Source organism: Herpailurus yagouaroundi, unplaced genomic scaffold (genome assembly GCF_014898765.1).
Source record: "Herpailurus yagouaroundi ecotype Mexico unplaced genomic scaffold, PumYag 162, whole genome shotgun sequence".
In the NCBI taxonomy this organism is placed as follows: domain Eukaryota; kingdom Metazoa; phylum Chordata; class Mammalia; order Carnivora; family Felidae; genus Herpailurus; species Herpailurus yagouaroundi.
In genome coordinates this window covers 835182-858323 of record NW_024412403.1, presented here as the reverse complement: position 1 = coordinate 858323, position 23142 = coordinate 835182, and the positions used below count along the sequence as shown (strand labels likewise).

General features: G+C 61.4%; 1 protein-coding gene across 1 annotated transcript; it reads right to left on the bottom strand.

Moving 5' to 3' along the window:
- Window positions 1–8218: 8218 nt before the first annotated feature.
- Window positions 8219–16054, bottom strand: LCN6 (lipocalin 6). The gene is made up of 8 exons (XM_040484964.1): window positions 15489–16054; window positions 15116–15255; window positions 12143–12213; window positions 11748–11858; window positions 11369–11490; window positions 11300–11325; window positions 9742–9865; window positions 8219–8350 (listed from the first exon to the last, which is right to left on the bottom strand). Exons 1-8 carry the CDS (start codon window positions 15576–15578, stop codon window positions 8219–8221), a joined length of 816 nt encoding a protein of 271 aa, XP_040340898.1. The 5' UTR covers window positions 15579–16054.
- Window positions 16055–23142: the final 7088 nt, after the last annotated feature.

The window sequence follows — 23142 nt, the reverse complement described above, 5'->3', positions numbered from 1 at the left end:
CCGGAGCAGACCCAGGCCCGCGTGAGTGTGTTCCGTGCCAGGCCCACCCCTTCCTCATCTTTCCACGGCCTCGTGTGCCCACGAGCCTCATGGGATAGCAGGCACGGGACGAGTCTACAGGTGTCTCCCTGACGGTGTCCCTAGAAGTGGATTCCAGAAGGACCCCACTGTGCAGACGGGGAGACCGGGGGCCCCCGGGAGGCACAGGGTCTGTGCGGGGTCCCGGCACTGGTCAGGAGGAAAACCCAGGTCTGAACCCAGCTCTGTGTCCCCAGAGCTGCCACACCGGCTGCACCAGGCCTCGCGGGGATGTGGCTGGGCTGTGTTGGTGTCACTGTAGGGACAGGGCATGGGGTGGAGGGGAGCCCTCCGCAGCCTGGGAGGGGCTCTTGTAGGAGGAGGAAGTTGGGTAAGGGGACCCCAGGCAGTGACCTCACCTCTCTGGTCACAAAGCCCAAGTGAAGTCAGAACCCGGGTCACCAGGCACCCACATTGTGGAGACAGCGCCTGACTGGGCTCATTCATTGGGACACCTTCGCCTGACGAACATGTTCTCCTGTTGTGTGCCCGTGTCCCGCGGCTGCTGGCTCAGGGGATCCCGTGGCTGCGACGCTCCTCGACCCCGGAGACAGTGGGGTCAGGTCGTGCACAGGACGCCTCAGGTCTCTAGCTCGCAGGGAGCCAAAGGTAACTCAGGGAGCCCCAGAGACAGCCGGTCCAGCCCGACACCGCTCTGATCTGACTTGTGCGGCCCCACGGCCCCTCCCGTGTGTGTGTGTGTGTGTGTGTGTGTGTGTGCAGGGCCCATGTGAGCAGGTGCAGGCTGATGAAGGGGTCAGATGCCTGGTGGGCGGGCCATGCTCACACCCCAGGTCAAGGCTGGCTGGGAGGGACAGGGTGTGCTGGGGTGGCCCTCTTGTCCCCAAGATTCATCCCGAGCCCTGCAGGTGGATGTCACTGTGTCCCGGGCGCAGGGCTGTGCCCACTCAGGTCTGTGTCGGATCTGGGAGCCGCAGGGGGAGAGGGCGGAAGGACACTGAGGATGGCCGGGCGGGGCTGTGATGCCTCCGGGCCGGCCGCGGGTCACTGTCTTTACAGAAATCAACGGATGAAATCGGGAGGCGACTGTCGGAATCCCGATTCACCTGCCCTACAGAGGTGTGCGTGTGCCCCGTCGCCCAGGAGGGCCACCCTGGACCCGGGGAGAGAGTGGCCGCACGGAGGTCTCCGGAAGCAGGGCCTGGAGATGGCCTGGGAGGGCCTCCCTCACCTCCCGGGCCCCTCCACAGGGTCCTGGCTCAGCGGTCCTGGGACCAGGACCCGGAGCCCCCGGAGCCCCCGGAGCCCGAGCCCAGGGTGAGAAGGCTGGGGGTGGGGGATGGGGTGCATGGGGCCCCGGGCGGTGCTGAGCCACCCAGGGAGGAGCCCCCTGGGGCTGGTGTGGGGCCAGGAGCAGAGACTGAGAGCCCCCGGGACTGCGGACCCCAGGGGGGCAGAGGTCCTGGTGTGGGTTCCTGACCGCGGCTTCTCGGGAGGCCCTGGGGTGTGTTGTGTGTCTGCAAGGCCCCTGGAGAGGCCGGCGCGGGGGGACCTTCTCTCCTGTCGCCCTGAGCCCTTGGAGCCGCTGCAACCATCACTCTGTTTCCTTCTCAAGAGTCCGGGGCAGGAGCAGAAGCCGGTGCGGCTCCAGAGCCCGACCCAACAGCCTCGGGGGCCTCGGCGGCTCTGGAGGCAGGGGTGGCGTCTGGAGCGACTCCTGCAGGGGCCCGGCAGCCAGCAGGTGACCTGGGACCTGTGCGGGGACAGCGGGCACCTGGGCAGAGTCAGCTGGGTCCTGCTTCTGCTCCCAACACCGTTCCTGCCACCGCCCTTGCTCCCACATGGATGCCAGCCACTGATCGAGGGCCTGAGGGCCTACACGGGGTGTTTATTTTATTTCTAATTGTTCCAATCCCCGACCCTGACACCCTACCACAATGTCTCTTCCTCTTGTCCCTTATCCTTTCTCTCCTCTTCTTTTTAGCTGTGACTTTATTTCTTCACTGTTGGTTTATAATCCATATTAATCTTCAATAAAATTTTTATTTACTTTACGTTGTGCAATTCCTGCGCGCTGGGTACACTCACGACGCTGTGAACCACGCCACAGAATATTGGTGCAGAGTATCTCAGTCCCCGAGGGACACCGTGTACCCGGAGCCCGCCCTCCCCATTCGTGCCCCCGCCAGGCCCTGGGAACCCCCAGTCTGCTTTCTCTCCGTGTTCCGTTACTTACTCTGGAGGTTTCCTACAAGTGGAATCTCTCAAGAGATACCTTCGGGTCTGCACCGACTTTTCAGACGGGACAGATTCATTTTCGTACTCTGTGGTCGCTTGCAGTAGACTGTTTCTCCTTTGATATTGAAATCACAATGGATTAAAGATTAGGTGGGAAAAAAGAGGCCCCTTCGGTGACAATGGGCACGGTCTCGGGGTGGAGACCCCCGTTTGTGCTGTGACACCACAGCCTGACGCCAGCCAGGACACGGCTGGTCCCCCCGTGGCCCAGACAGAAGCCGGGAGATGCAGAAGGCAGGACGGTCACACCGCAGAGGGGAGAGCATCCCTCACGACCCAGGGCCAGAAAGGTTCACAGGCCCCTGGGCCAAATAACGCTCCAAAGCCCGTGCGTTCCCCGGGATGGAGACCAGACCCGTCCCAGTCCATGGGAGCAGGCGTCAGAGATGCGGGACGTCCCGGGGAGGGACTCGGGCAAGGGAAACCCGAGGGAGGCAGCGCTGGGCACCTTCAGACCGGCAGGTTTCTGGGGTGGGGACCGGCAGCCCAGGTGACAACGTGAGGCAGCAGAGGCCCCAGCAGGTCCCCAGCGAGAAGTCCTCGTCCTGCAGGGGACCGGCTGGCCCAGGACTGGGAGAGCCCACAGAGCCTGGGGTCGGCCCTTCCCCGGTCCCCATGCCCGGCCCCAGGCAGGTTGGTCAGCTCTGCTCCCCTGAGTTCAGGGGGGGCGGGCCTTCGGCGGGTGGTGGGGTTCCCCGGGAAGAGGGACCCCGAGCCCCAGGACGCCAAGACACAGGCCTGCGGGTAGGACAATCCAAAGTGAAGGACATGGGCTTCCTGACCTAGCTCATCTTACTAGTGACCCAGGCTGTGCTATTAGCCTCGGTGTCCCCATCTGTGACATGGGGATGAAACGAGCCTTCTAGATGGCTTGTCGCATTCCCCGACAGATGAAGTTGAATTGTGGCCTGGTGCCTGGAGGACGTAAAGAGCCACCTGGAAGGCTGTCCCAGAGTCCCCCAGGGCACAGGATTCCGGAAGCCCCTCCTTGGCCCTGCCTGCTGTCCCCCTTCCGGGAACACTCAGCGTCGTTTGCGGAGGAGGTGGAGACGATCCAGGACGTCAGCAGGTCCCACGTGAAGGAAGGTCAGCGCTGGAGGGACAGAAGGACGTGTCCCGTGGCCCCTTCCAGGGCCCGAGGTGTGACGCCCTCTGACCTGACCTCTGACCTGACCTGGTGTGTGGACCCGGCTTCTGTGGTTTCACTCCTTCCTTCCCTAATTCAGCCGGCGATCTCAGGTCCCTGCCGTGTGCCGAACACCGGGACCTCATCGGTGAGCACGACCCGACGGGGTCCCCCACGTGGCCTCTTCCTTTGCAGGGTCTGAACCTTCCTGTGCTGGGTCCCCTCTGGCGAGTCTGGGAGGGAGGCCTCTGCACATGTCCCTGCAAGGAAGCACGAGTCCAGAAGGTCCAGACGACCTGCCCCAAGTCCCAGCGTGTGGAGACTGGACACAGGGTGGTCCCTGATCAGAGGAAGACTTGGGCCCACGGAGCCCGGAGGATGACGAGTACAGGGAGCCCGGAGGAGGAGGGGGAGCACCGTGGCGGCCTGGCGCTCAGGCCAACTGGGAGACGGTGTCGTACCCGGACCGGCTGTGTCCCCAGGGCCGTCGGGGTATCCGCGCTCCCGGGTGGCAGGCTGGCCCCGGCTGGCAGGAGAGGAGGTGCCCGTGGGGGCAGGACAGAGCCCTCAGGCAGAGCGGAGGGTCGCAGGTGCTCCCCCAGGGGCAGGTGGACTCGGGCGCCCTGAGGCGGCATCACCGGGACAACTGTGCCGTGCCAACCCCACTTCCCCAAATTCAAGACCAAGACCCTATCATCCTGTCCCACCCCCGAGAGCAGAAGCCGCTTCTGTCCTTGTTCCTTTGTGGATGCTTCCATGCCTGCCCTCAGCACCCTGTCTGCTCCCCGCTGTGTGCACGCACCTGGATCACGAGAGTGAGCCCCGGACCCCACCCAGGAGGTGGTACGGCCCCTCACCCACAGCCAGCAAGGGAGAGCGCCGTCCCCATGGCTCTCCTCCCCCCAAGAAGACACGTAAGTCATATTCACCAAGGTTTTTAACCATCATACACACACACACACACACACACACATAGAGCGAAGGATGGGGGCCTTGGGGAACCCGCACACGAATGTCTCCTGCACCTCCCGCCGCCCCTGTGCTTTTGTGGGTTTGCTCTGGTTCTCGCGGATCCTCCTCCTGGCTCCCTTGAAGTTGTCAGGCCTCTGCCCGAGTCCCTGGGTCACCCACCCACCCTCTCCTGTTAGGAAGACGTCCAAATGCACACCCTGCATTTCCTCCCATGTTCCTCTTGCCTCCTAGACTTCGGTCATCAGATTTGGGAGTCGTGAACAGCCTTTCTGTCTTCCCTCACCTGTCCTTCCACCCAGCTCTTCCAGGCTGGCCCCGAGGCTGTCCTCGGGTTGGATTCATCTCCTCCTGGGAGGTGGGGGTGGGCGGACAGAGGGCAGATGGTGCCGGTGGGGGCAGGAGAGGCCGTGGCCCACAGACTGAGTGCCGGCTTGTCTGCGAGGGCCCCCCAGCTGGGTGAGCCCCACCTGCCTCTCCTCTTTCTTACTGGGAGGCATCGTTGTCCTGAACAGGCACCAGGGAACCTGAGCGAAGAGACCACTTTGCTTTGAGACAAGGGGCGGTGTGGCAAGGGCTGCAGAGGACGTTGGCCTTGGATTTGGGAAAGAGAGGCCGGCCACGCACTGCTGTCGCGTTCATGTCCTCTCTGCCCACCTGAGTGCACCTGCAGCCAGAGGGGCTGGTTCCCGGCAGGCTGGCAGCATCCCCCTGGAGCCCCCGGTCCCTCCTCTCTGCCTGAGGACGGTCTCCCGGAGACGGGAGCCCATCACACCTGTCTCTGGGGACCTCTGCTTCGTCACGTTGTCACCTGGGCTTCCGGTCCCCAGACCAGAAACCTGCCGGTCTGAAGGTGCCCAGCGCTGCGTCCCTCGGGTTTCCCTTGCCCGAGTCCCTCCCCGGGACGTCCCGCATCTCTGACGCCTGCTCCCATGGACTGGGACGGGTCTGGTCTCCATCCCGGGGAACGCACAGGCTTTGGAGCGTTATTTGGCCCAGGGGCCTGTGAACCTTTCTGGCCCTGGGTCGTGAGGGATGCTCTCCCCTCTGCGGTGTGACCGTCCTGCCTTCTGCATCTCCCGGCTTCTGTCTGGGCCACGGGGGGACCAGCCGTGTCCTGGCTGGCGTCAGGCTGTGGTGTCACAGCATGAACAGGGGTCTCTATCTCCGACATGTGCCCTCTTACTCACACAGCCTCTGGTATCCTTGTGACACCTCCTCCCCTCCCCGGTGGACGGCCCGTGTGACTAGTTCTGAGGGAGAGAATATAATGATGGGTGTCATATCCAAGCTGGTTCATGAAAGTCTGTGGTTTCTCCGGGTTCCTCTTCTCCTGTGTCCATTCTCGGTCTCTGTCTCTGTCTGTCTGTCTGTCTATCTGTCTGTGTGTCTCTTGACCCAGTGCTCTGACAAAGCGAGAGCAGATAATATGAGGCCCCGGTGCAAAGAACCTGCAGAAGGTCCAGGCTGAGACAGAAAAGTCCCGAGACCCCCCTGGTCCCGGCCGAATCCTGCCAAGAGGACGTGCATGGTCACGGTCTTGGGGGCAGACCCCCCTCTGGGGTTTTTCATCTTTCAGGGATGCCCTGCTCCCCCACTGCATCAAACTTAACAGCCAGGCTTTCACCCCTCAGCAGGATGTCCCTTCCTCCAAGAAGCCCTCCCTGACTGCTCCTGCCCTCCCTGGGACGAGTCAGAGCTCTTGCCATTTTGCACTGGTCTCTATGTACCTCTCGGAGCCTGTGACCGTGCCTGGGTGACCACACTGGTGTGGGCCCCTCCTGACAAGGCAACGAGTCTCTGAAAGTACCTCTGCCCATTTTGCTCACTGCCCTCTCGCCAGCAGCGAGCACGTGCCTGGCGTGTCACGGTGCTTATACGTGTTTCCCGAAGGAGTGAGTGGCTTCCTGGGGAAGTGTGGGGTGTCGGGGAGCGCGGGGAGCGGTGCGCAGACTCGCTGCGGAGAAGACACGCGGCGAGGATTACGCGGGACCGGTCCGAGGTCTATTTCCCAGCAGACAGGAGGTGACAGCCCTTCTCGGCTGTGGCGCCTGGAGGGCACGAGCTGACGGGCCAGGACTGGCATCTCCCTGCCGGCCAGCACGTGCCCTCCTATCCCCAGCTCCTGAGGATCGTCAAGGATCCCTCTTGGGCTAGAGCCATGGTCCCTGGCCTTCACCCCATCAGCGGCCTGGGGTCACCAGACACCTCTCAGCAAGCCGCGGGATGCGAGCTCCCGGAACCGTGAAGAACGCTCCCGGGGTCTCGGAGGACCACGAGTGGAGCCCCAAAGTAAAGGTGCTGGCCCTCAGGGCAGGATGGCGTGCGCACAGGGGGCTGTGGAGGGAGAGGGGCACTGAGGGGGACTGCCCGGTGGGGGCCGGTCTGCCCACCAGCGTTCCCTTTCTCTCCCCGGTTTCTCGTGTGCTGGTGTGGGACACTGCCCGGGTCCTCCGGCCACGGCACAGAGGCCAGACCGGACGGGCTGCCCGGTGCCCCCTGCCCACGCCCTTCGGCAGGACGAGCCTGGTGCCGACGCAGGGCAGGGCCGTGGAGGGGGCCCACGGGGCCTGGAAGAGACACCGCTGTCACCCCTCCTCTCTCTGCCCCCCCCCGGCCCCCCCCTTAGCTGACCCTAACAGGGTGGTCGGGCCAGGCATGGTGTGGACCTGGACAGTGGCGGGGAGGGGGGGGTGGCTCCCGACCACACGTCACCGTCTTTCGGAAGAACGGTCGCACCATCGGCGAGCTCCAAAGTCTCACATGTGTCTACGAATCTTTTCATGCTCGGGAAGCTGGACGTGTTCTGTCTGCCTGCGGCCGGAAGCACAGTCACGTCAGTTGCCGGTTTTGGCCGCGTGGGCTGCACCCCGACCCCCACAGACACCGCCAGGCCCTGGCAGGACAGAGACGCGAGGGCGCTGCCACGGGAGGCGGCGGCAGACAGGTGATGGGGAAATGTCCTTCTCTCCCCTCTGTGCCCCGAGGCGGGCGGGTGTCCCCAGCGAGGCCGTGGAGACCGGCTCGGGTAGCCCCGTCTGCTCACCCCACCCCCCCGGGCCCCCGTCCGGCCCCCCCCCCCCCCCCCCGCCCCCATGCGTGCCCTGCGTGCCCCGTGCCTGGAGGGGGTCCTTTCCCGACCCCACTCCCTTCCTTACCACCCCCGCCCAGCACAGAACCTCTTTCCCACCTGCCTTCCCTTTACCACCTCCACCTGCCCCCCGCCCCCAGCTCCCCCATCCTGCCCTCAGCACCAGGGCCTGAGCCTCCCGTGGATGGTCAGCCCCACTCCTGGCCTCTCCTCCTCCGGCCTCCCCCCCTGCACTGGCCTCCCCCACTCACCCCTGCAGCAGCCAACTCAGAGACCTGCTCGCGTGGTCTCCAGGCTCCGCCCACCCACCTGTCACCTGCTGCCAGCCAGCCCTGCAAGGGCTGCGACCCATGGTATGGACTGCCCGCGTCCTTCCAGATTCATACACCAAAGCCCCAGCGCGATGGTGCGCGGGGTCGGGGCCTCGGGCGGTGCGCAGGGTTAGCTGGGGTCCTCGTGACAGGATCGGTGCCCCGGTAAGAAGAGGAAGGGACCGGAGCCCCCTCCCCAACACCTGACTCAGCGAGACGGCGGCCGCCTGCAGACCCCGACCCCCAGCAGGTCGGCGCCCTGAGCTGTGAGGATCGGTGTCGGTCGTGGGCGCCCTGTCGCGGAGCCCGAGCTGCGGCAGAGACCTCCCTCTGAGCCTGTGTCCCTGCGTCGCCCCCTTACCTGCCCCTGCACCCCCCCAGATGTCACTCCCTTAAGAACAGTAGCATCTTGGCGGTCCGGCCGGCGGGGCCCAGGCGCAGGTGGACCACGACGTAGCTGTAGTCGGTGGACAGCACGTGGAAACCCTCCACCCCCTTCACCGGGCGGGAGAGAAGCTAGGCAGGGGCGTGTGGGAAGGGTCGAGAGCCCCCCGCTCCCGGAGCCTCGGCCCGCCTGACCGCCCCGAGTGGTGAGCGCCCATCCCGCCCCCGCTCCCAGGTTCCCTTTGACGGAGGGGCTGCTGGGGACGGCGCTGGCAGAGGTGTCCTGTCCCGTGTCTGGGTGATGAAGCGGCGGGCGGGGGAGGCACTGCCACCCCGGGCCTCCCTCTCCCGGCCCTGGGCTCTCATTCGCACGTGTGTTCCTGAACATCACCTTCTTCCCATCTTTCCAAAGAAGTAACATGAGTGACTGGCACCCCTGTGACCTAGGGGGACAGGCGGGGGCCCGTTTCTGGAATTTCCCAATTTGGACCGGGACCGGTCCCACAGCTTAAGGGAAACAGTTCGAACACCCAGTGCCTGTTGAGTGACCGCGTGTAGCGTGGGGGCTTCTCCCCAAATCAGGCTTTTGAATTTTAGGGGCAGGAAGTGATGGGTTTCAAGGCTGTGGGGACCATCACTGTAGGCTTTCCCGGTGATCCGGGTCCGGCACCCCCACCCGGCCGGGAAGATGCCCCAGGCTGCCGTGGCCAGGGCTCTGGGGAGGCTGTGCTGGGCCCCCCGCCCTGCTCCACTCACCGGCTAAAAGCCAGGACACCTTCAGCTGGTCCACTTTGTGAAACTTCACCCTGGATGCCCCCAGCTTCCTCGTGTGTCTGCCAGGCAAGACATCGGAGATGACAGACAGAATGTACCAGAACCCTGAAAACTGTACAGAGCTGCTGGGGAAGGCGCTCCTTCCCAGGCTCCCAGCCAGGCTCCCGGAACCCACCGGACAAGGGATGCCTCCCAGACACCCAGCCCGCGTCCAGCCCCCCCGGACCTGCACGTCCCTGGTTAGGGGCCCTGGTGGGCAGACGCCAGACTGTCTGGGGGTGCGGGGGCTGGGAACCGTGTGCTGTAACTTCCTTCCCGTGCAGGGCCTCCGGGGGGGCCCCATCCCTCTGATTTCCTGCCGCAAACCCACCGTCCCAGACACCGCCACAGCCCGCTCAGCCTGTGCCCCCAGCCACCCCCGCTGGAGGGTTCCACCTGCCAGCCATCTCCCCGTTCCAGAACACGTCCTGCTGATTCCACCTCTGCCCACCTAGCATCTCTGGGTGCACCTGCCTGGGGCCCTGCGCCCTACCCACCCCCGTGGCCGGCAGCTGCTCTGGGAGAGGCCGGGGGGCAGTCCCACTGGGCCGGTAGGGGCCTGTGCCGGAGACTCCTGCCAGCCTCGGGGCACTGCCCAGGGCCACGGGAAGGCCCTTGGAAGATTTTTAGGGAGCGATTCCTAAACGGACGATCCCTGGCCCCCACGGCCTGGGTGCCTGGCTTGGGGGACAGCAGGCCTACGGCTTTACCTTGTTCCAGTTGAGGCTGTGGGCCTCCCTGGGCAGCTGTTCCTGTGGCCGGGACCCCATGGCCAGCACAAGTGCCAGGACCAGCGTGGACACCAGCCTCCCCGGTCCCATCTTCAGCCTCCCTCTTTGGCCACCAGGGCACTGAGTTTAAATCTCCCCACCCACCGACCCTGCCGTGGCCGTCCAACCAACCCGGAGCCTTGAGCCGGCCTGGGGTGGGCCGATGGGGAGGCCGGGGGGCTTCGGGCCCTCTCTTGTCCCGGCCACAGAGGGCCGGCCCAGGTGCTCAGCCTGGTCGGTGCCACCTGCCTGGGAGGCCCCTGAAAACAAAGCCATCGTGTTCCCGAGGTCACTCCCCCCCCGATCTCAGGTCACCACGTGTCCCCTGGAGCCGTCCCTCCTCACAGTGGGAGCCCTGGGCCTCTCACAGTAGCTCCCCACCCCCGGAAGAGAGACAACAGCCAGCTGGTGTCACTATGAGTCACTTCATAAGGTTATCCGAGTGTGAGAAGCAGGACCTGACCGCAGGGTCACCCTGAGCAGGTGCTGACGGGGTTCTGCCCTGAGCAGGTGCTGACAGAGGGGGCAGCCGGTGTGTGTGCACAGGCACATGGGGTGCGTGCGCGTGTGCGTGCAACTCTCCTGTATGTGCCCGCCTGCCCCCTTCCTGGTGTGCACCGCCCCTCGCCGTGAGGGATGGGCAGCCCCCACCCCAGCTTCTGCCAGGACCTCAGGCAGGGCCCCACCAGACCACAGGAGGCCCCACAGGCCAGGCCTCTGCAATCCTGGGCCCCTGCCCTTGCCCCAGAACCCTGCCCCGGACACCGTGGTGCCCCAGCCCAGCACCCCGGTGGGCACCAGTGCCCACCTCGTCGGCCCAGCACCCTGTCCGAACTCGAACCGCAGGCCTGCTCTCACTCGGGCAGACGACCCTCCCATCGGCCCGGGGCTGTGTGACTCCTCCCCGGGGAGCGGCTGCCTCCGGCCCAGCCCCCGCTCCCCGGCCGAGACCCGTGTGTGCAGGTCCCCCCACCCAGAGGGACTCTGCCGAGGGACACAAGTGCAGACCGGTCCTCTCGCCCCCGAGCTGGCTCTCTGTGCCATGTGGTTCAGCCGGGGTGTGCCCACCGCACCCTATCCTCTCCCTGTGGGGCCCGCGCCCCACAAGTCAGGCCGGCAGGGGAGGCCCCGTCCATCTCTGTCCACCCTCGACACCGAGCCCAGCCCAGCACACGAGTGAGAGGCAACTCTAGCGGTTTGTGGAATCGCTTTATTTGGAAACGCAGCAAGAGTCCCTGGGAGCACCTGCGCAGCACCCAGCACCCAGCACCCAGCACCCAGGTGGCTGAGCAGGTTGCCAGCGCCTGGCCGGCCTGGTCCGGACACGGTGGGCACTGTCCCCGCTGGAGGCTGAAGCATTCACTGAAAACCAGGAAGAGCACTGGGGGAACCCAGGTTCACCCCGAGGGGCATCTGCCTCCACCCGGGTCCCTGGCCCTTCACGGCTGCAGAGCACTGGGGTGTAGGACGCGGGGTGATGCTCGGGAAGCCAGCTTACCTGGAAGGCCTTGTGCGCACAGGTGACTGGGGGACAAGAGGAGGCGTGAGGATGGGCCCACGACCTCACCCGAGACGAGGCCTCCCCTGCCGGCCTGACTTGGGCCAGGGAGCAGGTGACTCCTTGAAGAACTAACCACCACCACCTGGTGAGGAGGCGCACAGCCTCCTGGCTGGCCAGCTCCGTGCGGCCTGCGGAGCAGGAGGGGATCCTCACACCTGTGCTCCACGCCCCAGCCGCCCCTCCTGTAGCGGGGGGAGCGCAGGGATGAGGCTCCAGGCAGAGAGGGCCATGGCGAGGCGCCGGGTCCCTGGGGGCACAGGGCCAGCCCGGGCGGCGGGCACCTCTCTCTAGCCCCGGACCCTGGGACAATGTGCTTCCCGCACAGCCAGCGTGACTGCGGCCGGGCAGGGAGTTTGTGGGCGGGCCCGAGGTCTCAGCCACTCACTGTAGAGCTCCACGGTGCTGAAGGCCTCGTCCTTGAACTCCAGCTGGGTGAAGACGATGGCGTAGTCCCTGAAGTTGGTGCCCAGTACCCGGTAGTCTAACACGCCCAGGGCTGGGAGACACGAGAGGCCCCCCGGCAAGCTCAGAGCCCCAGAGCCCTGTGGTCCCCGGGTCCCCGGTGACGGATGGCCAGCTGGCGAGGGCCTGTCCCAGCTCATCCGGGGTCACACTCCCCCAGTCCTGTCCCCACGGGGGCAGAGGGCCACCCCCCTGCACACCACAGAGGGAGTCTGGGGTGACCGATCCCCTCCCCTTCCCGCAGTGCTGGCCAGGCGAGCGAGCCCATCCCCAGGCTGCCCTGCACCCTGTGGGACACCGTGGAGGCTGTCGCCTTACAGGGGTTCTCAAACACCCATCCAGAGTTCTGTCTCCGCAGCAACACTGTGCCCACGTCACACCTCTCCAGCCTGGAAAAGAGACCGTCCGTCCTCAGCTCAGGGTCCAGAGTCGGGACCACAGGACACAAGGGCCCTGCCGCCGGGGCCCGGCCTGCCGCCAGCATGTCACAGAGGGGATCCTGGCTTTCTCTGACGGCCTCCGTTACCCAGAAACCTCGCTCTCCAGCGAATCCAGCCTGGCTCGGGAATGAGCTACACGAGAGCCAAGTGCAGATCAGCTCCCTCCCCAGGGTGGTGGGGGCGCGAGGGCGCAAAATGAGCTTCAGACAGACGCTGGGCCCTCTGCAATTTTGGGTGAGGAGCCCCAGCATCACAAGGGGCCACTCAGTCCCTAAAGTGAACTGACACAACAGACAGGCAGGGGGTCTTGGGGTGCCTGGGGGGCTCAGGCGGTTAAGGGTCCGACTCCAGATTTCAGCCTCAGGTCATGATCTCATGGTTTGTGGGATCGAGCCCCGTGTCAGGCTCTGTGCTGACAGCATGGAACCTACTTGGGATTCTCTCTCTCTCCCTCTTTCTCTCTCTGACCCTCCCTCACTCACAATTTCTCTCCCTCTCAAAATAAGTAAATAAACTTTAAAAAATTAAAATTAAAAAAATAAAACAAACAAACAAAAACCTTTCTCAATGTTATAAGAGGAATTACAAACTGGGAACTATATTTGCAACTAATTTTTATCACAGATGAGAGGCTAAGATTCCAAATAACTGAAGGGTTCTTACAAACCACTAAAAACACACCTAACAGAAAAATATGCCAAGATACGAACAGCCAGGGGAGCCTGGGTGGCTCGGTTAAGCGTCCGACTCTTGATCTCGGCTCAGGTCTTGATCTCAGGGTTGTGAGTTTGAGCCCCGTGTTGGGGAGGAAGCACACAAACCACGTTGACATGTCCCAGGATGCCCCTGGCCCCTGCCCTTAGAGAAGGTATGTAAAAGTTGACACGGGGCCATCTGTTGCCCATCAGATGCAAAGAAAAAAGAGTAAGGGAATGCCCAGGGCAGGCGCCAGTTCAGGGGACCGGCCACGTATGGCGTGGAGCCACAGGGACTCCGAGAGATTTATCCTTCGGGTAGACCCCTGAGCCCGCTCCCCAAAGTGTGTTTCCAACTGCAAAAGATTGGAGACCCCCGTCTGCCCAGCAGCAGGGCACTGGCACAAAGCCTCCCGGACCAATACGCAGCTGTAAAACACAGCAGAAACTTAACAGGAACCCATGGGGGAGGCGAAGGAAAAAAAAAAAAGAGGTTAGAGTGGGAGAGAGCCAAAGCATAAGAGACCCTCAAAAACTGAGAACTGAGGGCTGATGGGGGGTGGGAGGGAGGTGAGGGTGGATGACGGGTATCGAGGAGGGCACATCTTGGGATGAGCACTGGGTGTTGTATGGAAACCAATTTGACAATAAGTTTCATATATTTAAAAAAAAAAAAAACAGAGCAGAGCGCCTCCGAAAATGTGACATGGAATCAGCGTGTGACCCCGCAGTCCCGCCGCTGCGAGCGCCCAGAACTGAAAGCAGGATCTGAAGGGAGACTTACACACCCACGTTCACGGCAGCGTGATTTACAAAACCAAGAGGCGGGAGCTGCCACGTGCTCCGGCCACACCACGGAACGTCAGCCTCAAAAGGGAGGGGAATCCCAACACCTGCTACCACGTGGACGAAGCTGGAGGACACCGTGCTGAGGTCAGCCCGTCACAGGGGGACACATCCTGTAGGAGTGGACGCTCACCGGAGGCCCTGGAGGAGTAGGAGGGTGGGGCTGGGGGAAGGGAGGGTCCACACACAACGGGACAGAGTCCACTGGGAAGATGAACACATTCTGGGGACAGACGGGGAGATGGCTGCACGACAGTGTGAATGCGCCTGACGCCCCCGAACTGTGTCCTTGAAAGTGATTAAGATGGCCGTCTCTGTGCTGCATTTATCTTACCACAATTTTTAACAACTCAATAAAGACAGAAGAGAATAAAATGGGAAATGTTCTAAGAGAGAGCAGAGCCTGTGTGGATGGATACGGAGAGGTTCCTGGCGTGCGTGGCTCAGTGACACCCGTGTGCTGGCGTGTGGCCACCCATGTCGGAGGAGCCGCCACGAATCACAAGCATGGGTCACCTGCAGGGAGGGGACAGGCTGGCTGGGCAGGTGGGAAGGACCCGCTCTGCGTACCTTTGGGGACTCTGACTTCTGAGCCATGCAAATGCACTTCCTATCCAAAGGCCAACAGATTAATTCAATGCAACTCAACTCAATTCAATTCAATGTAATAGGGCCCACTTGCGGTCCTGGTGGGGAGCGGGGCTCGGCACCATCCGTCTTTCCAAACCAGCATCTGGCCGCGGTCCCCAGAGGTGCAGGTGACACAGCACCAGGAGGGGCTGCTAATCAGTCACACCAGAGAGCGGACACCGGAATGGCATCCCAGCCCCACGGCCACCCCCGTGGCCCTTACGTCCACCCGCGTGGCCCTTAGGTCACCGGCGGCTTTTCACAGAGCCTGAAGCTCTCCAGACGCCTGGCTTCTGGATTTGGGTGTCTGATTCCGCCAGCCTCACCGGGACACAGCCAGCCACGCGGCTTGTGGCCCACACCGTGGCGCGTGTGACCGTGTGTGCTCGCGGGGCCAACATAGCGGGGCCGCCATCAGACCCCAGACCTCCTCTGTCCTTGCTCGTCCCACGGCCAGGCCCGTCCCAGCGGGACCCAGGGCCCCACGGCTCCCGAAGGCAGACGCGGGTGTGGGAGGAAGGTTACCAGCGGCTCCGAGACTCCACGCGCGAGCCCAGCTTAGGCGGCAGCTGAGGGGGGGCCTTGCCCCGAGAGGCCTCCCGCATCCACCGTGATCCCACCCAGAGGCCCGCCAGACCTGCTCTCCGGGGACACAAGCCCACAGCGCACAGCTCGCTCACCTGTGCCTGGAGGACAGCATCTTCAGACTGTTTTCTGCAGTAAGGGTCACCACGACACCCTCGATGTTCTTCGTGGCCTTCTCCACCGCAAAGCCCTTCTCACCGGAGGCCACGGCAAGAACGTACCAGGACCCCAGAAGCTGGGAGGAGAGGAGCAGTTGAGGGGGGCCCGGTCCCCCAGTCCCTTGAGGCGTCCTCTTCGTCTGGGAGTCCAGGGCCCCTGACTCAGGCTGACCCGTCCCCCCGTAGCCGGTGCCGGTCTGGGCCGGCACCGGGAAGGTAACCCAGAGACTGTGGCCCCACAGGAGGGGCCTGGGCCCCTAGGACCGACGGGGCTCGAGGCCAGCGCTGGCACCAATGGACAGGCCGTTACCTGCCTCGGGTCCAGCCTTCCCAGCCACACAGCCTGGGCGCAAGGCACTGAGACCGATGTCAGAAGAGCAGTGAGCAGGACGCTCCCCATCTTCTGGAAGTCTGTGCACCGGCACACCTGCCGTGGGGCCCGGGGCTGCGCAGTCCCTCCGGCCAGCGTAAACCCGTTCAAACGTCTCTGCGTGGGTCACTGTGGGCGGCCACTGACCACCGAGACACCACGCTGGCCTGTCTCCTTGCAAGGTGGTGACATTTCCCGAGGGGGTGGCATTATTATTCAGTGGTGGCCCCTGTGCCCTGCCCCGATGCGCTGGAGAAGGGGGATTGGGCCCCGGGGAGCGTCAACACTGCCGTGCCGACCCCTGCTTCTGTCTGCTTCCTTCTGTTGGGCGGTTCCAGAATGGGCATCCTAACCCCGGTCAAACCACTGACACCACTGGGGATTCAACGCTCTCCCTTGCTCAGTCTGGGAAGGCCAGAGACCCTGGTCTTTAACCGTGGCTGGCAGCAGGCCAAAGTCAAGACCAAGGGAAGGAAGGCACAAACAGTTCTTCTAGAAGCTGCACTTCAGATCTTTTGTCTCAATCATTAAAAATAGGAAAAAAAAAAAAAAGCTCCCACTCCCTCCTGACCACCCGTTATTCTGGTCTGCTGGCCTTGGCCTCCTGCCCCCACACACAGTCAGCAGCCAGCCTGGAACGTCCTGTTCCTTCTGCCCCTCCACTCCACCTGTCTGGACTCGCCCACTCTCTGGCCAGACTTGGCCTGCTGCCCCCCACCTCTGTACTCCATGACCCGGGCCAGGAGCTGCACATCCCCCAAGTTTCCGTGAGAGTTCTCTGTGGGCCTGGGTTTCTCACCTCCGGATCATCTGAGCCCCTACCTGGGAGCAGAGGGCAGAGGGCTTGGCTGGATCTGTCTGAGACCCTGAAATCCAAGGGGAGGCGGCCGGCAGGATCCCCCGGGGGTGGGAGTGGAATGGGCACACTACATTTCCAATGGCTTTGCCAGTCAGCTTCCAAGGGTTCTAACACCAAGCGAGTTGCGGAAGGTGAAGGAAAGATAAAGCCACGTGTCTTGCCAGGTCTAAGGACTGACCCTGATGAGCCACCACCCGGCCCTTGGTGAGCCCCGTGGGGAAGGTGGACACAGGTAAACCAGCCAGCCCCGGCACAAACGTGCAGCTAAGCTCCCACTGCCCCGGAGCCCGGGGAGCCTCGGGCCTCGAACGTGGCTGAGGAGGGCCCCTGACTGCCAGCTTCTCTGACACCTCGCAGCCGGAGATGACACACAAGGACAAAAATATCACCCTACGCTTCAGAGTAATCCTATTTGCTGTTTTTTCGCATGGAGATTCCTGACAAAACATTCAGGGAGACTAAGGTGAACGGAGAGAAACACAGCAGAAGAAAGAGGTAACAGAAGCCCCACGGACGCTTCCTGCATTGGGACCCCAGGCGGCCTCCCTTAGTGCCCTGGGGCTGGCATCACAAAAGCACACACCGGGCGGCTTACGGGCAACAGTCACTGATTTCTCCCAGTTCTGGACACCGGGTGTTGCAGTCAGCTGTGCCTGTGCCTGCAGGATGGACAAGGGCGTCTCGTTGTCTTCACGGCGGGGGGACGTGGGGGGCTCCGGCTGCGCCGATTCCCCTCATGGGCACTCCACCCCCATGGCCTTGTCACCTTCCAAAAGCCCACCTCCCAGCACCATCACGTTGGGGGTCAGGATGCCGACAGGAATGCCAGGGGCCGACACACATTGGAACCACACAGATTGTGAGAACGGCTACGAACACCTGGCTTAACAAGGTAAGAGCCACATTGGACGTTACGCTGTGTTCTTTAAATTCTCGTAATGTAGCTGGAAACCATAAAACATGGTAGAGATAAAAAGACATCTGGGTAGCCCGAAATGATCTTATGGAATGCAGATTTGGAGAAAAAATATATACAGTAGGCTCTCCTGAGCCAAATTGAACAGGTTGTGCTGCAAAGGAGATGTCTTAAATCCCAGGAAAAAATCAGTGTTTGTAAATCAATGCTGTCAGGGCAACTGGATTTCCATCTGGAAGAAGATTAAAATGAAACATATTCACCTCATGCACGAGAGTAAACACCAAATGGATCAACGATCTGATACTAAATGTGGAAATAGAACCACACGAGTAATGAATGAAATCATTGGTGAATTTCCCTATCACATGGATGTAGGAAAAGGCTTTCTAATTGCATCAGTTCACTCCTGAAAGCAGAACCACCAGGAGGCATATAAATTCACAAATAAGGGATTTGGGGCAGGAGTTTGACCCCATGTCGCTGTGGGAGCTCATTCCATAAGCCCTGTAAGGCCGTCGCCTTCTGGGAATTCTGGGAAATACCGTGCAGCCGAGGCAAATCAGGCCATTACAAACCCACAGGCCACACTAACTTGCATCAACATCCAGATGCGATAAAAAAAAAAAAAAGTATTGATAAATAACCTGTCTGTATTTTTTAAACTTCTTTATAGCCAAAAGAAGCCACAAAGTCAAAAGATGAATGACAGACCTGGAGAAAGTATTTCCAACATATATCACATGCAAGGGCTAATAGCCATGCTCTATAAGGAACTTTTAAAAATTTAAGAAAAAGGGCACCTGAGTGGCTCAGTCAGTTAAGTGTCCGACTTTGCCTCAGGTCAGGATCTCACAGTTCCTGAGTTCAAGCCCCACATTGGGCTCTGCACTGGCAGCGTGGAGCCTGCTTGAGACTCTGTCTCTCCCTCTCTGTCTCTCTGCCCCTCCCCCAATCACTCTCTCTCTCTCTCTCTCTCTCTCTCTCTCTCAAAAAAATAGTTAAAAATTAAAGAAAAAAGGGCCAAAAACTCATCAGAAAAATGAATGACACAACCAGATAATTCATGCAAAAAAAATTAAAGTGATGCCTAAACATACAAAAAGATGTTTGCTATGAATTGTGTCCCCCCCAAATTTCTCTGCTTAAGTCCTGACCCCAACACCTCAGAATGCAGCACTATTTAGAGATGGAGCCTTTGAAGAGGGATTAAATCAAAACGAGGTCATACAGGTTAAACATAACTGGGGTCCTTATGAGAAGAGATTAAGACACAGACACACACACAGGGGAGACCATGTGGGGACACGGGTAGGAGATGGCCGTGAGAGAGGCCTCAGGAGGACACAACCCAGCCATCTGGGTTCCAAACTCCAGCCTCCAGAGCTGGGACAGAATCCACCTCTGACGTTTAGGGCTGTGGTCCTTCGTGAGGGCAGCCCCGATGAATGGAGACGGTCTCCATTTTTTTTTTTTTTAATGATTTTTTTTTTTCAACGTTTATTTATTTTTGGGACAGAGAGAGACAGAGCATGAACGGGGGAGGGGCAGAGAGAGAGGGAGACACAGAATCGGAAACAGGCTCCAGGCTCTGAGCCATCAGCCCAGAGCCTGACGCGGGGCTCGAACTCACGGACCGCGAGATCGTGACCTGGCTGAAGTCGGACGCTTAACTGACTGCGCCACCCAGGCGCCCCAAGGTCTCCATTTTCATTCACCGTCGGAGACGCGCAAATTAAAACAACACCGATAACTGGTTATCGCCTATCACCCGGCGAAAAGTCGAAGAGCTCGGCCACACCACACGCTCCCTGGCCAGGCCGTGGGGCCCCGAGCAAGCCACGTTTGGCTCTTCAGACCGCAAAGGGGTACAATTCCTATACAGGGAAACATGGCGACGTCTAACAAAACCCATTTATCTTCTGATCTAGAAGCCCGCTCAGGAACTTACCCTGAAGAATCACCTGCCACGACACAAAAAATGGATGTGCGCGGTGCTCACTCACCGAAGCACCGTTTCTAACGGAACGCCATTGGTAGCCACCTAAATGGCCACGCACGGGAGCTTGGTTGGCACCAAGACGGTGTGCCTGCAGCGGAGCCCTACGCGGCGACGCACGCAGTGGGAAGGCTCCGTGGACTGGTGTCGGGTGACGTGACACGCGGGTGTACCGTCAAGCGAAAGAACAAAGTGCCGAAGGGCACGTGAAGCAGGCGGGTGAGACTCAGAACGTGTGTGTGTCTGCCTCCTTCTCCCAGAAGAAACCCAGAACGGAGAAATCGGAGTCTAAGGAGTGTGCCCCCCCCCCCCAGGGGCAGGTAGGGTAGGTAGGGCCGGGGAGGAAGTTACACCCCCCTCCCCCTGCGTGCCTCCTTGGTGTCGCTTTGACTTTGGGATCTGGGTAACCTATTGCATCAAAAGTAAACGAGTGGGATTCAACTGCACAGGGGCGCCTGGGAGGCTCCGTCAGTTGAGCGTCCAGCTTCGGCTCAGGTCATCATATTGGGGTTCACAAGTCCGAGCCCCGCATCGGGCTCTGTGCTGACAGCTCGGAGCCTGGAGCCGGCTGCAGATTCCGAGTCTCCCTCTCTCTCTCTGCCCCTCCCCATCTCGCACTCCATCTGTCTCTCTCTGTCAAAAATAAACAAACATTTAAAACTTTTTAAAAGGAGTCAAACTGTATAATAGACGAATGACGTAACACCCGAATGGGGTCAGCGGAATCAGCCCTGATTTTTTTTCTGTATCTTCTCAGGCTGAAGAGTAAAGGAACCCCAAACAAACCCTGAGTTCTGGATTTTCTGAGGCTCGTCCTTCGCGGCGGTTTGGGGGAGCGACCCCAAAACGGCTTTCTGTGCGCTCCGGGATGCGTCAGAGGGCGGCGGTCTTCTCAGGGTTGGAAAGCGGGGGGCATCTCTCTGCCGAGGCCAAGCCCATGCCAGCCCAGTGAGGAGGGAGCGGGGGGCACCTGGCTCTCGGGTCTTGCTTTCTCAACACCACTCTCTGCCAGAAGGAGCTGGCTCCGTGGGGGGATCACTCCAGGGTGGGGTCACAGACAACAGGAAAGGACTCGGAGTGTTTCCAGTAAACACGTGTTTGAGGAATCAGGGAAGTGTGTCAAAAGGACTCAGCGGCTGTCCGGGGGGAGCCCCCACTGGACAGATCTGGACGGGCTTGCGCCTCTAGAGGAAAGAAGGGAGCGTTCCTGGGTCCGGACTGACAGGCAAGAAACACGTGGTGGAGAAGAGAAGTCTTGCGATCACGGGAGGTCACTGACCCTCTGTCCCCGCTGAGCGCGCTCTCCCGGCATCCCCTGCGCCGCCGTCCTCCCTGCGGACCTCGGGGGGCGTCGCCTGCAATTTCCCTCTGCCTGAGGAACACGCTAGCAGTAACTTATTGTGCCGCAGGTAAACCAGGGACAAATTCTCTCCACGTTGATTTCTCTAAGCGTAGCTTTATTGGGGTCCCCGGGGGCTCAGTCGGCTAAGCATCCGACTCGTGATTTCGGCTCAGGTCAGGATGTCACAGTTCGTGGGTTTGCACCCCGCGTCAGGCTCTGCCCTGAGTCAGCTTGGGGTTCTCTCCCTCCCTCTCTTTCCGCCCCTCCCCTGCTCGTGCCCCCCACCCCAAGAATAAATACATAGATTTTAAAAATACACTTAAAAAGCATAGCTTTCTTTCCCAGAACTCCGAGTTGGTTTCAGAGATGTGCCTGCGTCCCGCGCCACAAGAAGCCAGCTGTCACGGCCTCTGGCTGCGAAGCGCCTTTCCTCTGCGGCTCCGTGAACGTCGTCCCCAAGCCGCTGCGTCCACTTGAGCACGATATCCCTGGGGGTGGTTTCTTTCATCCTGCTCTGGCTTCCCTGCGCCCGGGACGTGTTCGGTCAAGTGGGCATGTCTTCGCCTCTATTTCTTCAAATCTTTTTCTGCCCAATTTTCGCTCCCTTCTCTTCCTGGGAGTACTTCACACGCCCGACCCCGGCCGCTGGCGGTCATTCTCTGCTCCTCAGCTTGGACAGCCTGTGCCGGCGTGTCCCGGGCTCACGGCCACTGGCTCGTGTCCCCTGCGGTCCTCTACGCCCGTCCTGGTAAGCTTCCGTCTCGGCTGCTGTGCCACGCGGCGCTGGCGTCCCCGCTTGACTCTCCTGATGGCCCCCGTCACGCTGCCCCCCGGCCCCATTGGCTCACTCGTTCTGGGTTCGTTAGCCAGCTGTTTAATTCTGCCGTCTCGTCGGCAAGTTAGTCCCTTGAGCCTGCCTTCCTTTCGTCCCTTTGTGTCCGTACCAGGCCGCTCTCCACCTGTCTTCTCGCTCCGCCCACGGATCTTCTCCGGCTCACTTTTGATTTTATTCTTTTTAATGTTTATTCATTTTTGAGACAGAGACAGAGCGTGAACAGGGAAGGGACAGGGAGAGAGGGAGACACAGAATCGGAAGCACAGAGCCCAATGCGGGGCTTGAACTCATGAACTGTGAGATCATGACTTGAGCCGGTCAGATGCTCAACCAACCGAGCCGCCCAGGCACCCCCGGGTCACCTTTTAGCAGCGCTCCTGTTCATTGTGTGCAGCTCAGCCCGTCCTTTTCTGTTTCCTCGTACGTCCAGCAGCGCGTGCACTTAGGACGCAGTGCGGAGGCCCTGGACCCAGAGTCAGCCTCTGAATCCCGCTGGCTTTCGTTAGGGACTGAATTGTGTCTCCAGAAATGCAACTGTTGAAGCCTTAATCCTCACTGTGGCTGTGCCTGGAGACGGGGCCTCTGAGGGGGTGACGGGGTGGAGGGAGGTCGTGAGGGTAGGACTGGCGCCCTTCTGAGAGGAGGGAGGCAAGACACAGAGGTCTCTCCGGGGTGTGTGGGGCAGGGGCCTGGCGAGGGCACAGCCGGAAGCCCGCGGGCTCCAGGCCGGAAGAGGGCTCTCAGCAGGGACCAACCCATCAGCACCCGGGTCTCGGGCTTCCAACTTCCAGATGTGTGAGACATAAACTCTTGGTGTCGCATTGCTCCCCGAGCCCCGCCGCCCCCCCTCCAGGCCCGTGGAGCTTGTGGCGGCTGCCGGAGCCGGTGAGCCCACCGGCACGCGGACCACCTAGCACTGCGAGCTTCGGGCGGACAGATGCGTGGAAAGTCCCAGTTGTCCCCTCTGACCTGTCAGGGGCAACTTCGAGCAACATGGGTCTTTCGGGAGCCTGGCTCGGGATTCGGTCCGGCAGGTCCCGGGCAGGCCCCCGCCTCGGGCAGGCCTCCCTCCAGGCAGGCCTTGGTGGAGGGTGCTGGACGCCTGAGCGGGGGCGGTTTCTGCTGGGGCTGGGCCGGTCCCCACCAGCCCCCCAGCACTGCTTGTCCTCACCCGTGAGGCAGCTGCTCCCTGTGAGCCTGGTCATCCTAGGCTGAGACCTTCCCCACTTTCTCTGCCCTGACCAGGACACCCTGTCTGCCCTGTGGTCTCAGCCCCAGCTGATGGAACGGAAGTGGGGCGATCAGTCAGTGTAGGACATGGGGTGACAGGGTGCATGAGGGGACCCGGACACTGAAAGGGCTGAGCTGACCACGCAGGGGAGGGTGGGAGGAAGCCAGCGGGTGGACAGAAGAGCGGCCTTGACTGGAGGACTTTGGACTGCATGCCTGTGGGATCTGACTTTCGGGCAAGAGGGAGCCATGGGAGAATGTAGGCAGAAATGCAGTGTGGTCCCCTTTCATCTGAGAGACTCAACCAGCAGCTCAGCTCAAGGATGCCCGGCTCGGGGCCGCTCAGGCTCTCTGGGAGCGGGACGGTGGTGGGAGGATTGTTGCGGGGCCCACACACCCGGGCAGCCTGGCTC